Below are 16,078 nucleotides of genomic sequence, written 5' to 3'. Positions count from 1 at the left end.
CTAAAAGACCCTAAAAATGTGATCTTTGACCGCGATTTATTTCGAAAATGTTGAAGAAATGTATATGTATATGTAACTATGTAACCAAAATAGTCCATCTGTCCATTACGAAATAATGAAACTAATATATAACGTGTCGCAATTATACATAGATACATACATACATATATTCCCACAACTTCCCCAAAGGAACAAGGGCGACTTCGCAATCATATAAATAAATTCCGCGGAAAACTAGTGCCCACGGCCTGTCGGACTATAGCCCTCTTTTACTTGTTTTTCGCTAAAATGGGCGCACAATAACTTTGGAAGGGAGTAATCGATTTGGTCCACATCGTAATATTCCTATATCGGTACTTTCTTCGGTAACAAAATTTCAAAAATTTTCGGGAAAATGCAGTTCATGGACATGTCCCCGTTTTTATTTTTTCTACAAGTAGTCCTCAGGACAGTTATTACCACGTTATAATTTTTGTTGAAGGCAAATCCATATATCCTGAGGTAATTGTCCTAAAACTGTAAAAACTCACGGCAACCAAGTTAAATGGATAATTCTCAAGATATAGTATCACGAAGGGTGTGTATGTTTAGATCTCCATTTCGAAGACGATGTTCGATAAGCAGCCATCTATTATCACAGATTTTCCCATCAGGGCCAGAAATATCGATAACCCTTTTCCAAAGCTCATCTATAAACATTGGTCGTTTGGTGCTTTTCCATATGACGTTACTAAGCGTGAGAAGATTTTCATACGCACGTTGCTCTTGAACCAACTTTAAATGAAAGGAGCTTACAACTGGGAAGTTTTTGTGGATTCTGAAACTATAATGTTCATAGATGAAAAAAAATAAAGAAAAACCACAAAATCGCCGGACGCTTTTTAAATAAATCGCGGTCAAGTTCACACTTTTAGTTTTTTTTAGGTTTTCACGAGTTTGTTCAGAAACCGCAAGTTGGGAAATTGCAGTCATGACATTGTTTTATAAGGAGACGATATAGTCAGTGAATTGTCCCAATTTGAACTTCTAGATCTCAAAAATGGCAAAACCTACAAAAATATCATAAAAGAACATCTTGTAGAGAATTTTTACGGCTACAATATTTTCTTTAGTTCCATTTCGATAGGACTTGTGGTTTCCAAACAAAATCGTGAAACCCTTAAAAACCCTTAAAAATGTCAACTTGAATCGCGATTTATTTAAAAAACGCTCCGGCGATTTTTTCTTGTTTTTTTATTTTTCTCATTTATGCACATTGTAGTTTCAGAATCCGCAAAAACTTTCCAGGTGATAGTTCCGTTCATTTAAAATTGGTTCAAGAGCACCTTGTACATAACTCCCATTACCTTGTTTTTTTGGTGGTTTTAGTTGAATCCACAAGCAGGTCGGTGTTAAATAGGTATTCCCAGCCTTAGCTGTCCTAAATTTATCTTTGAGTTTATTCATTTCTTTTGACTTTACATCCTAAAACTTCGCGGGGTCCCCTGCTGGAATGCTGGCAGAGCCTCCCTTTGAAGAAGTTGTTGAGGTCAAAAGGGATGAACCTTTTTTGGGAGACTGAGCAAATTAACATCGCTCCCGATGTCGTTTTGAGCGGTTATTGGGGTTGTTGCTGACATGGAACTCAACCTGGCACCATTGGTTGTTTGGTGTACTTTTTGGTGTTGCTACCTGTGAAAAGACATTGGAAGATACCTTGTAACTTTGGTTAGCTTGTTAGGCTACCTTGGTAGTCGTCTCTCCGGCTCTCAGTCTTTTGATAGCAAGCAGAGATGCTGGAGATTTTGGAGTTGGTTGGGTCTCTCGGCCTTCAGGTGTGGTTTCTCCGTTGACCTAGCTCTCTTCAGCTTCTTTTTGTTGAAACCAAATGCCCAGGTGTCGAGGACGATGTTAAAGCAGTCTTATCAGCTTTCTCTTTCCTAGATTTATTTTTGGGCTGATTCATCTCCTTTGACTTCAAGACCTCGAATTTTGAGGGGCGTATGGGCAGATTGAGCATCTATTTGACCAAGGTTCTGAGGTCAAAAGGATATGAATCACTCATATGAGGTTGAGCCAAATCAATATAACTTACGATGTGGCCTTATTATTGTTGTTGTAACAGTGTTTTTTAAGTTTGTAAGTTCATTCTATTGCTTAATCTAGCCCTGGGTCTATTTCCAGATCTAAGAATGTGGCAGCTTCGATAGGAAGTAACCACAGATCTTAGTTGAGTAAGTTTAGCAGGGCAGTTGAAAAGGTTAAGTGTGTAGTGAAGGCTGTGCCGCATGCTCGTAGACTGAAACAGTAAGTTCCCCAAGTTGAGGTGATAGCTCCGGAACAGTTTAACCTCTACCTTTTTTGTATTCCGCCCCCTCCCGACGCCATTGATATCGTAACGTATACGGATGATTGTATGATTTTGGTGTCTGGTACCTTCTTGATGTCATCTGTGAAAGGCTGAACTCTTGTTTAACCGATCTTACCACCATTTCCACGCAAGGAATAGCAAATATCCGCCACTAAATCTACGGCCACTCGGTTTACCACATGGACGGCAGAGGTGAGAACAGTCTTGAATGTCATGGTCGATGGTAGCAAATTCCGACCACAAATTTTTGGGGTCACATTCGACAGAATGTTCATGTCGTCAACTCATGCCACAGCTATCTGCGGCTAGCTGAGATGTAGTTACAAGGTCCTCAAGTCCCTAGCGGGTATCTACTTTCGACTTTGCTCACCATGTTAAATTGATACTAATCAACCTGCACTTTCTCACTGCTGACGAATTACCCAATATAGTGCGTCGACCGAGGGTATGCCCTCTCTTGCTTACCTCACTCGTTTGGGTATCTCCTTTCGAATTTACTCACTATCTTGATTGATTGATTCTGATCAACCTGCACTCCCGAACTTTCTAAGATAGTGCATCCACCAACGAAGCGGTCTACACTAGCTGGGGCGGTGGGAACATTTTCGATCAATTTCACAGTTGGGGTTCCTTTCTCAACTTTGTCTTGCCTCCGAAGTCTAATTCTATCGGCTTCGGCCGATGTTCAATTCTACGAGATTGGCGATGGTCCAGCTTTCATAGGGCTAGCATATTATATTCGGGCCGAGGTATAGACGACTACAGTCTCTGGGACGACTATGGCATCAATCTCGCCCTCGTATAAACTGTACTGGGCCTCAGGAGAACAAATTAGGTCCCCTTAATGAATATTAGGTCTGCTGTTTTCTCTAAAAGGAAAAGAAACTGACCTCTAGACTACATAGTAGATTGAATCTTTCCGGTCATGGTGTTACCATTTTCCGTGGGAGTTCCAAAAGTGTTGACATCCATGAGTCGTTGTTTCAGCGAGGTGTAGAGAGGTCCACCATGGCCATTACCATGACAAGGACTTCACAACTAAGTCTTCACTACACTGAGATGAACATATATCAACGAGGCTCTACTCTATTATAGTTGGCACGTGTTCGCCTGACTCCTCCCTCGGCTTTGGGGGATCCCTGATTCGTAGTAGATTCTTTGGTTGGTCATAATTTCCCCAGCTCAACATTTCCAGGGTATTGTGTGGAGAAAATTGCGACTTTAAGCCATCGCGTCAAGATTGTTATACCTGCTCTTAAGTATAATAAATTATTTGTGCTGATCTCCTCTGCCCGTGACTGCCTTTTGCATTGGACTGTATTTCAGAGAAATTATGTCCCATACAGGGACAACATACGAATTTTTGTCGAAAGTCAAGCGGTGCTCCTCCTATTGAAAGAAAATATCTACAATTGTCGAGGTTCAGGGTCAATTATTGATTATAACTGAGAGGGTCGTGTAAATTAGAGAGCATTATATATCACATTCTCTGTGTTTTGATAATCGCATTCGGGTTCAAAATAGGTCTTTCTTAAATAGACAAAATGCTTTTAGTTCCTGAAACTGTAAAATAACCATCCTTTTCACATGTGATACTTTTTTACTTAAAACCCCCCTCCTCTTTTCTAGGAATCGATGAATCGTCCTGTTTCCGGCTCAGATTTTGGCATTATTATACCCTTGAAGGGTAGCCTACATACCATTGTTGATGGTATGGAAACTGAAGAAGATCGTAAATCACACACATCCGCACACCACCAACAGCAGCAGCAACAACAACAACAGTATCAACAGCAGCAGCAACAACTACAACAGCAACAACAAAACGAATATACCACATCGCCCATGTTAAACACCACCCAACCAGCTTTGCAGTTGCTCTATCAGCAACAACAAACGGCCATGCCATCGTTTGATGGCACCGTGGCCAGTTCCTGCCAATTAGACAATAATAGCCCAAATCCACAGGCCGAACGTCGGCTACAACATCAAATGTCTTCCGGTTTTGGTACACAACCAAATGATTCGCGTGATGATCCAACCACCTACACCGAATCCATCGAACTACAGTTAATGGGTCAGTATAATTCCACGGATACCGATCCATATAATCAGGATCAACGAAGTGGTTCTTATATGCGTGGTGATTCATTTCAAGAGCGTATTTCTACTCGGCTCTGTAGTGAAGAACATGATGAATCATATTTACAATATCAAAAATCGTTGTTGACACGATCGCCCAGTTATCGCAAATCATTGGATCGTCTATCGCAATCCAGCGATCAGTCGCAACGTTCACTTATACCCTCACGACGTTCAGATGATGAAATAGTTTCTAGCATGCGACGTGATACAAGTGGTCATTCGTTAAATACAATTTCCATGGAACATGAGGAGCTGCTGTCGAATCATGTCAATCTTAGGGATGAACTGTTGAACTGTGATCAAAAGGAATTATTTCAATTTTTACAGGAAGATGCCCAGGATAACAGCCATAATTATTTTAGCGATACAGTAGGTTATGGCTCCACCATGGATGCTGACACCGATTCGCTAATTGTTACCGAAAGTAAACGGCATGGTGAAGAACGCAAGCCATCGACTAGCAGTATCAAATCGAATTTAAGTTATATATCCAATTCCATACTACAAACCATAGAATCGCGACGTAATGGCGGCGGCGGTAGCCATTCATCGAATGGCAATGGCCATGACAATGAAAGTGTGCCCCTGGTGGAACACTCCGAGTTTGATAATATCATACAAAGTTTTGAAAAGGAATTGGAAGAGATTAAAAAATCCACTACTTCACTGGAGCGAAGACTATCCACCCTGTCCGAACCCTCACCGGCAGCAGATGAAGCCAATAAGGCCATATTGGAACATATTGCGGTAATAACAGGTGCCTCCGAAAGAACGGCAGCCGATGAAGTGGTAACGCCGTTAAATCCTTACGACAGCTATGATTTATCCACAGTACCGCGAAGGCAACATTCGCTGCCGGCCAACACCAATCGAGCTTCAGTGAAGATCAAACGTCGTAGCCTTGAAAAACAACGTAAAATCGATGAAGACTTTTGCATTAGCAATGAAATACGCAAGATCTGTGATCAAATACAAGCTCCATTTGCCTCGGTGGAAGCAATGTCGATTGCGGCCACTCAAGCTTCCGGCGCCCAATCGCCGTTTATGCGGCGAAAAAGTGATCTTTTTAGTGCTCAATTCGATCGTTTCAAACGAATGTCGCTGATTGAGCGCGTCGATGAGGTGCCCGAAGAGGATAAACCCATCTCGACTTTGAGAATGGAATCCGAAAGGCTGCCGCGAAAATGTCTAACCGTCGATGGTGCCGATAAAATCGAGAGTCTATCGCTGAAAAGTACAAATTCCTATGAAAACCTATTGCTGCACAAACAATTGACCCAATTAGCTCAACAACAACTGCATCATCAGCAGCAGCAACAACAACAGCAGCTGCAGCATTTGCATCATCACGATTCTTCCAATTCATCGTCTGCCGTTGTACCACCCACACCACCAGCCTCTCTTAAGTCTTCTATCGAACCACCCACATTGGCGCAAATGTCTTCGCTGAAGGCAACGCCACCCCTGACGGCCTTAACTGAACACCAGCAACATTTTCATGCCACCAATGCTCAAATGCGTACCACACCACTCCTCCCAAGGGCTGGGCAATCGCGTGCCAATAGCGTTGACGCGGAACAACTGCAACAGCAGAGGAAACAACAACGACGCCTGCAAGTCAAGTCACGCTCAGAGCATCCACAATCGGCACTAGACAAAGCTGGTTCTTTTCAATCGGCCCGCACCGAATCGCATAGTTCGGGTGCGGCTGATACATCATCAGCTCTGGCACTGGCCGCGGCCGGCGATGTGATTGTGGGACAGTTGCAGTCGGCCGGTGGGTCACAAGATAAGAGCGGCGATGCGCTCCAGTCGCAAAAATCTGCATTTTCACGACTGACTGAAAAACCATGGCATTGTCTGGTCTCCTACGTAGACGATCTCACAGTGGGTGGGAGACGTAATTCGCAGGGAGCATACAATGATCCCATGACTTTTCCAAGTTTCGGAACTTCGAAGCCACCAAAAGTGCCAGATGATTGTTTTCCCCAGAAGTGTTATGAACAGTAAGTGAAACGTAGCGGTATGGAGGTCAGTCGGTTATTCATATTTTCTCTTATTTAATTTCAGCTTTTACTTTCGCTGTCCTTGGTTTATGTCATGTATGGATACACCGACAGCTAAACATTGGACACGCGTCAGAACGGCCGTCTTAACTGTTGTGGATACTCCAGCCTTTGAGTGGTTTGTCTTGGTGTTAATATTTGCCTCCAGCATAACTCTTTGCTTTGAGGACATCTATTTGGATAGCAACAAGTCACTGAAACGCATCCTTTATTGGACGAATTTTTCATTTTGTTTAATATTTGTAATCGAAATGGTTCTCAAGTGGTTGGCATTGGGGTTTTCAAAATATTTTACCAGTTTTTGGACAATATTGGATTTTATAATAGTTTTTGTGAGTATAAGAAAGGTTGTGGGTCGCGAGAATTGGCTAATTTATTATTTGTATTATTTTCCAGGTCTCTGTCTTCTCTTTGCTCATCGAGGAAAATGAAAATCTAAAAGTGTTACGTTCTTTGCGTACCCTGAGAGCGTTAAGACCTTTGCGAGCCATATCCAGGTATGTTCTAACATTTTCGTGAAAAAGTTGTTTTTGTTCAAATTGTTTTTATTTATTCATAATTGCGGAATTGTTAAATATTTTTCTTTGGAAACACCTCTCTCTTTCTCTCTACGTATTTATATATAAATGTAAAATTTTTGAATGCTGTTTCATTTTTTGATATGATGTATCTTTATATATATTTTTTTTTAATATATATATTGCAAAAATATAATACTGTCAATTTTCTAAGTTTTTTATGTAAATCAAATATTTTTTATTGCAAATTGAATATCGATCTAAACAACTCTACACCACATATGGAAATATTACCAAATATGTATTGCAAATTTTTAACAAACTTTTTATAGAGTCTTTAAAAGTTTTAAATTTGTGGAGGAATCTACCGGAACTTCTCACTTTGACTATATTTTGTAAGACAAAGTTTCACTTTGAATGATTCACTGAAAAAGACAAGTGAACTCACGGTGCTCTTATACCAACTGTAAATGAAAGGAGTTTACACCTGTGAAGTGTTTGCGGATTCTGAAACTACAGTGTTCATAGATGAGAAAAATTAAGAAAAAAAACGGAAAAAATCGCCTGAGCGCTTTTTAAATAAGTCGTGGTCAAAGTTCACATTTTTAGGGTTTTTTAGGATTTCACGATTTTGCTGGGAAACGGCATGCCCTATCAAAATGGAACTAAAGAAAATGTTGTACCAGTGAAAACTCTCTACAAGATTGTCTTTTATGATATTTTCGTAGGTATTACCATTTTTGAGATATTGAGGTTCAAATTCAATCAATTCAATTCTCCTTATAAATCAATGTCATCACTGCCATTTCCCAACTTAAACGTGTATATTTCAAAAATTGAGACAATTACAAAGGCCAATCTTATAGAGAATTTTCACAACTTTAAGATTTTCTCTAATCCTGTTTTGATAAGACTTACCGTTTTCATGCCAATCTTGAAAACCTAACAAAAACACCTAAAAATGTGACCTGCACTTCTGTATATCAAAAATGGAGAAATCTAGGAACAAAACATAAAGGTCAATCCTCTAGAAAATTTTCACAGCTACAACATTTTCTTTAGCTTCATTTCCATAAGACTTGCGATTTCCAAGCAAAATCGTGAAAACCTACAAAAAATGTAAACTTTGATCGCGATTTATTTAAAAAACGCTCCGGCGATTTTTTTGTTTTTTGATGTTTCTACTCTATGATCACAGTAGCTTCAGAATCCGCAAAAACTTCACAAGTGTAAGCCTTTCATTTAAAGTTGGTTCAAGAGCACCGTGAACTATGTATTTAAGATATTAATCTTTGCTCCTATAAAAGGGTTAGCGGAAGAAACTAGCGACTATAATTTTACGAAACTTCGAAAGGAATAATTAAAGGACTGGACGATCAATAAACGAACTAAATTAGCAGATGAACAATGAAAAAAAAGAGCGCACAAACAAACTAAATCGCTTACGTATTTATGTATATAAAGTGTATCGTATATGACAAACTTTTCTGACGCTAGTTAATAGGATTTTTCAATAGGATTTTTACATAAGTAAAATCTTGGAATACCGTCGGGAATATATTAACAGAAAATCTCCATTATGCGGACAATTTGTGCAAATTGTGTTTGTTTTGTCCCAGGGAAATCGTGAAAGAAGGGGCGTCCTAAATCTTCAAACCACCTTTGTAGAGACGCTCAACTGGTTCCCTTTTGTTACTCGTTTTCGCAGCTGCGGCAGTCGTCGTTATGTGGTAGACTTAGGCGCTTAGCACTGTTGTCATTAGGCCAGTGATCATGCAAGACCTACTTTATTCTGACGTCCTAACATAGCAAGTCCTTTGATAAGTGATGATGTAGAAGCATAATATCAACTTCTTTTATGGCCAGAATATCCGCCTGAAAAACACTGATATTTTCAGGCAGCTTTGGACATCTCTTTCCAGATCATAAAGATCCCTCCTGACTTTCATGGGTGAGAGGCTAGTATCCGCCATATGGTGATTAGGATGCCTCTGACGGTAACACCCAAACAAGTACTATATTGTTGTACTGGAAGAATCTTTGTCTCCTCATGTAGACATGAAGAGGTACCCTGTTACTGTTCTCAGGGCGGCATTTTGACAGGTTTGAATATTTTTCCATTGCGTTGCACTTATAATGGCAGGCCTGTCTTTAAATGTGGTCAAAAAGGTTTCCTTGTCAACACCCCATGTGCTGCCGCAGGCTATGGATTTCAGCCTGTCACAGATATCCGTGGAATGCGCGGATAACGTGAACATGATGTCGAATGTGACCCCTAGAACATTGGGGTAGTTACTGATCGAAATTTTGTCACCATCGACCATGACATATAGCACAGTGTTCATCTTTGCAGTTTATGTGGTGAACAGAGTTGCCGTAGATTTAGTGCCTGTTATTTGCATATTCCTAGCGTGTGAAAAGTTGGTAAGATCCGTCAAATCAGCCTTTAGCAACTGACATGAGGAAAGGTACTTGACGACAAGATCGTACAATCATCCTCATACGTTACGATGTCAATGCAGTCTGGGTGGGGTGGAATATAGGAGAGGTAGAGGTTAAACAGTTCTGGAGTTATCACCTCACATTGGAAACTCCCTGTTTTACTCTACGGGGCTAGGACTTCTGTTCCATGTACGACTACCGCCGACACATTGATTACCCAATGGAGGGTCGTTTGTACAATGTCCTCAAAGGCTTTTGATAAATCGATCACCATCAACACTATGGTTGGGTCATCAAATAATATGTGTATGGCTGACAAAAGCTACGGCAAACTCCTTCAAAATACCGGAACTATACCGACATTTCTTTAAAGACATGTTTTATACCTCTACCAAATTTCAGCTAGATCGCTGGGATAATGTGTCATTCCATGAGGTCTTCTTATACATTAGGTACGCGGCCAGAGAGCTGAAGCCACGCTTAATTTTTAGACACATTTCATATTTTAAACGAAAAAGTTAAATTCCTATCCTATCTAAGTTTATTCCTAATGTGGTGTAGAGTTGAACAATTTACATCGGCCAAGTTGACGATGAAATTTCAAAAAATTATTACCTTTTTACTATTTATCTCAAAAAAATCTATCACCTCTTCTTTGCTAACACCAAAGATTTTTGTTTTCTTCTTCTTTCACTTTAATAATAAATTAATATTTTTATTTTTATTTTTGAAAGCTTTCAATTGGCAAATTTGCAATGAACAAAAAATAAACGAAAAAACTAAAACAAACATAAAAGTTATGTTTTGTGTAAAATAAATCTACAATTTAACTACTTAAATGAATTTGGAAGTATTTAATACAATATCGTTTTCTTTATGGATTTTGAATAGAAATAATCCAAGAAAGAACATACAAACAAACGTGATCCTTGTAAAATGTAATCCTTGACGTGTGTGTTGTTTGTTTCATTGAACAAGAAAAATCCAAACTTCCAAATGTGTGTAATTTTTAAAATGAAAATATGTTTATATGTACAAAAAATAAATTTAAAAAAATAAAACCGTTTCCTTTCCCCTTTTGAAAGAACAGGGGAATAAATTAAGTTACAAAAATATTTCATAAATAATTTTAAAATTTGTTAAAATTGGCATGTTTTGATTTACCAATAACAAACCATGAAAGAATTTTTGTTTATTTACAACACAGTCTACCCTCCTTCACAGATCCACCACCAACTGTAATCTGTTACATGCACACTAATAACAAAATACAGCTAAACTTTTTTGACACTTCTTTGAAAAATTCAAAATTCAAAGTGTTTTCCTTAACAATTTCCAACAGTTTTGAATTTTGAAATTTTCATTTCGCTCTTCACTAATGAAAATGCACGCACACTATGGCAAATTTGACAAAACTTATCACCTATAAATCAACAAACTAACCCCCACCCCCTTGAAAGCACAAAGACAACACCACCCACACACATTCGAATACGTTCACCTTCTCACATACACCCACCTGGCTAACCAAACCCCCACTCCACAAATTAACCAACAACAATTGTGGCATGTTATTTTCTCTCTTATATTCCGATAATCGGTAATTAAACAAATTTGATAATATCTATATTTTTGTATGTGTGTGAGTTTGTTTCAAACGTTATTTTTTTGATTTTTGAAATTTAAAATTCAAGTTCAAATCAAAACCACAAAAAAAAAATAAGATTGTGTATTCTCTCCTTGTTTAACTTTTAATTGAGTATGTGTGTGTGTCTGCGCCTAACTCTCTCTCTCTCTCTATCCATATTATATCCATTTCCGTTATCCTTTTGTAAACGAGTTCCACACTCAATTTGAACCGAAACCCATAAACCACAATTTGTCTGTATCGAACCATGAAAATTTTATTTCTATTCCAGGTGGCAAGGAATGCGAATTGTAGTAAATGCTCTCATGTATGCCATACCATCAATTTTCAATGTACTTTTAGTTTGTTTAGTTTTTTGGTTAATATTTTCTATAATGGGTGTACAATTTTTCGGTGGTAAATTTTTCAAATGTGTCGATAACGATGGAGAACTCTTACCAGTCACGGTTAGTTAAATGCTTGAATTATTATGAAAATTAAATTATGTCTATATTCTCTTTTAATCAATATTTCTACGACTAAAAACAATAACAAATAAATACCCTACACCAGGTGTTGTTGAAAGAGGAAAAGGGTTGCATATTTTGTAAATCTTGTGTATAATCGCGAAATAAAATTATATGTATTATCGAGGAGCAAAATTATAAGAAGAGACCAATTCGATTTATGAATAGAAACTAGTTGTTACATTACACTTAATTCGGTTCAAATCTTCAAAATGCCCCGTTATATGAGCTTATACATATGTCATTTTTATTGAAATATTGTTTGTTCGCGGTATTGTAGCAAAGAAGAAATAAAGTATAATGCGGAAGTTCACAAACATTGATAATAATGGGAGCTCAAAGGACCAAAATTTTGTTTGACACCTAGATGGGAGGGTAACGAAGTTATAATAAAACAAGTGAGCAAAGGCTATAGTCGAGACGGGGTCGACTATGTGATATCCTACACCGCTACCCTGTGCATAAGGTTTTCACTGGTAACCATTTTTTAGGGCGATACTAAAGTTATTAGCAACCCTTAAACCAAATGACTTAGGGCTAACTGAACCAAAATAATAAAAAAACAGGGCACCCTAGACTGCGTCGTTGCAAAGCTGGGATATTCGGCATTACAATTCAAATCAGAAAATGGGATGCATTACCGACTATCTTTCCTTCTTGCATTGACGGGGTTTCCTTTGGAAAACCTTTACTAGAACCGGAGATATTCGCATAAGAATAAAACTTTGAATTTTTCTCCACATAATTTTTTGTCATTCTATTATCCGACCACCAAAATTTCTTTACGAACCGATCGAAATTGCGATTACAAAAAAAAAAAAAAAAAAAAAAAATGGAAAATCGGATACATTACCGAATATTGCAATATCTCTGGTGTCATCTGGTGGTATCAATGCAATCTTTTCTTCACTTATCAGGTTTTGGCTTTTGGAATACCCCTTACAGAAGCGGAGGGTTTATGTTTTGCCCATTCCGACCTACATATTATCCGACCCGGGAGTTCCATCAACACCCAAAATTTGGTAACGATCCGATCAAAATTGTGACCTGTAGCGTGATTACAAGGTTTAGATGGGCAGACGGACACATAGCCAGGTCTATTCAGCTCGTCGAGACATTCCTTTGTGTATATATATGGGTGTAGGCCCATACCTATTAGTTCGATGTTATACAAGATTTTGAGCCAAAACCAACTTATAATACCCTCCCCATACAGTGCACGGTGGTCTTGAAACAACTTTAAATGGAAGGTGCTTACACCTGGGAAGTTTTTGCGGATTCTGAAACTACAATGTTCATAGATGAGAAAAATCAAAAAAAAAAAAAAAAAAAAAACCGGAGCGCTTTTTAAATAATCGCGATTGCTGTTGACATTTTAAGGGATTTTTTTAGGTTTTCACTATTCTGTTTGGAAACCGCTAGTTCTATCGAAATGGGACTAAAGAAAATATTGCAGCTATGAAAATTCTCTACAAGATTAACCTTTATAATATTTTCGTAGGTTTTACTGTTATTGACATTGAGTGTATCGTCTCCTTATAAAACAATGTCATGACTGCAATTTCCCAACTTAAACTTATATATCTCAAAAATGGTACAACCTAGGAAAGAATTACGAAAGCAAATCGTGTAGAAAATTTTCACGGCTATAAGATTTTCTCTAGTCGTATTTCGATAAGACTTACCTTTTTCAAACAAATCGTGAAAACCTAACAAAAACCCCAACAAATGTGACCTGAAATTCTATATCTCAAAAATGGTAAAATCTAGGAACAAATCATAACGGTAAGACCTCTGGATAATTTTCACAGCTAAAACATTTTCTTTACGCCATTTCGATAGGACTTGCGACTTCCAAGCAATATCGCCAAAACCCAAAATAAACCTAAAAATGTTGTGATTACCAAGCAAAATCGTGAAAATCTAAAAAAATCTCGATTTATTTAAAAAGCGCATCGGCGATATTTTTGTTTTTTGATTTTTCTCATCTATGAACATTGTAGTTTCAGAATCCGCAAAAACTGCCCAGGTGTAAGCACCTTTAATTTAAAACTGGTTCAAGAGCACCGTGAGTGGTGTAGGGTAAACAAGTAGGAAAAGCGTTAAGTTCGGTCGGGCCGAACTTTTTATACCCTCCACCACAAATTTCAGCCATTTCGGCCTTCAAAATACCGAAAATCGGAAGGTATCGTTCTATGGGGGCTATATGATGGCGTGGACCTATACCTATAAATTTCTGGGGAAAGTTCTATACCCCCAACGAAGACTAAATACCAAATTTCAGCCATCTCGGTGTGATAATGATGCCAAAAACTTCAAAATACCGAAAATCGGGAGATATCGTCTTATGGGGGCTATATCAAAACGTGGACCTATATAAACATTTAATGGAAGAAATATTTATTAGCCTCTGGAAACACAAAATACTAAGTTACAACCGATTCTGTTGTCAAATGGGACTAATACATTCAAAATATATTAAAATGACGCGTACTGCACGCTGATCAAGAATATATATATATAGTTTGTGGGGTCTACAATGATTATTTCGAGTAGTTACAAACGCAGTGACAAACTTAATATACCCCCATCTTATGGTGGAGGGTATAAAAATGGAGTGGATTGAGAAAGAGGAACTATATCGTGAGGTAACCTAAATAAGAGTCAATATTACTGATGAGGACGCGAAAATGTTTACAACATCAGCCTTTTGACTTATGACCCCACATATGCTAAGGCCAAATAGGTTTCGAACAAATTGAAGTCGATCTAGATTTGTCCAGCCGCCCGTCTGTTTGGCTTCGGAGCACGGAGTAACCGATTTGGTCGAAGCTTTGCACTCAGGTACCTCCCCCAACAAAGCTAAAAAAATTTCCCCAGGACTAACATGAATATGCTCAGTTTGTCACAACGGCATCCACCACACTCAAGCGTTTGTGAGATGCAATATATGTCGGAAGTGGAGGCTTCTGACTTTTCCAGGTGTTGATAGATGTTGCGTGAACACAGCCCCCAGAATACGAGCAGCTCAGCCCACAGCAACCGCAAACGCAGTACTTAAAACCAGTCATTACTGTTCCAATTACTGAAAATGCTTCATTTTTTGCAATTTAATTGTAATGGAGCTTGGGGAAAGGCCAAGGAAATCGTGGACTTCATGAGTCGGAAGAATATTATGGTCGTAGCGGTGCAGAAAAATAATCCCAGCAAAACCTCCAGTTAGTGTGATGGTTAGTACTTCCTGAAGACGGATCCCGCCAGATGTACAGTTAGTCCCCCAGCTTTTCTATTGTACCAGGGTGTTCAAAACCGACCTCTCTTCCTTGAACCTGTCTCCAAAGGCCCGCACGTATGAAATGGAACTGCCTAGGTAGAGTTGCTTAGCGTATATATCCCGCTGATTAATAGCAGTACTATAGGGTATAGGTCCAACATTAGCCCGCTTCGGAAAGACATACACGACTGGTCTTAATGCTCACCATGAGTTAAGGTATTCGGTCGCAGATAATGACCAGACGGGTATAGCACCGCTGTACAGATTGATAGCACTATGTTTTGCACGGTTAAGAGTGGAAAAATCGGATACATTACCGAATATTGCAATATCTCTGGTGTTTGACCAGCTACGCCAACCTATTTTGGATCAATGCAATCTTCAATTAGCAGGTTTTGGCTTTTGGAATACCCCTTACAGAAACGGAGGATTTATGTTTTGCCCATTCCGACCTACATATTATCCGACCATCACCAAAATGGCGTTCTTCCTCCCCGGGAGCTCCATCAACACTCAAAATTTGGTAACGATCCGATCAAAATTGTGACCTGTAGCGTGAATACAAGGTTGAAATGGACAGAAGGCCAGGTCGACTCGTCGAGACATTCCTTATGTATATATATGGGTATGGGTCTACGAATATTAGTTCGATGCGATACAAGATTTTGGGCCAAAACCAAGTAATAATACCCTCCCCACACAGTGCAAGGTGGTCTTGAAACAACTTTAAATGGAAGGTGCTTACACCTGGGTAATTTTTTCCGGATTCTGAAACTTCACAGTTCATAGATGAGAAAAATGGGGACAAACCCTCCAGAATTAGTGGAGAGTTTCATAGTTAGCCAGACAAAACCATAATGTCACTTGGTCTGGCAAATAATGTCACATGACAACCCGTCCTTTCTCTTGGGCCATCCCTATGATTGTCTCCATCTTGCAGATGGACTTCATCGCCCTTGAATGCCACACTTTCATCAATCATGGAAAAGCTATTTGACCGAGTTTCAAAAAAAGGACATTCCGAGACATAATCACTGCTGTAGCCGCTCGCCATATATCTGCTGATCAAATACACAAAGTGAGATAACAGTTTGCAGCAGAAGCTGCGGCATTTGCATATGAGAGTAAT

At 38.9% G+C, this 16,078-nt stretch overlaps 1 protein-coding gene across 1 annotated transcript in view; it reads left to right on the top strand.

The window, feature by feature from the left end:
• The window catches only part of NaCP60E (Na channel protein 60E), an 898,928-nt gene that overhangs the window by 816,845 nt on the left and 66,005 nt on the right, over positions 1–16,078 (top strand). The window contains exons 18-21 of the mRNA XM_073956139.1: positions 3,980–6,501; positions 6,566–6,893; positions 6,958–7,058; positions 11,441–11,615. Coding sequence (XP_073812240.1) covers positions 3,980–6,501; positions 6,566–6,893; positions 6,958–7,058; positions 11,441–11,615 — 3,126 coding nt within the window. The remainder of the gene's footprint in view (positions 1–3,979; positions 6,502–6,565; positions 6,894–6,957; positions 7,059–11,440; positions 11,616–16,078) is intronic.

Source organism: Musca autumnalis, unplaced genomic scaffold (genome assembly GCF_047663935.1).
Source record: "Musca autumnalis isolate F117 unplaced genomic scaffold, ASM4766393v1 scaffold_5, whole genome shotgun sequence".
Classification (NCBI taxonomy): Eukaryota; Metazoa; Arthropoda; class Insecta; order Diptera; family Muscidae; genus Musca; species Musca autumnalis.
Note: the sequence above shows the minus strand (reverse complement) of the source record. Positions and strands in the feature narration are given on the sequence as shown.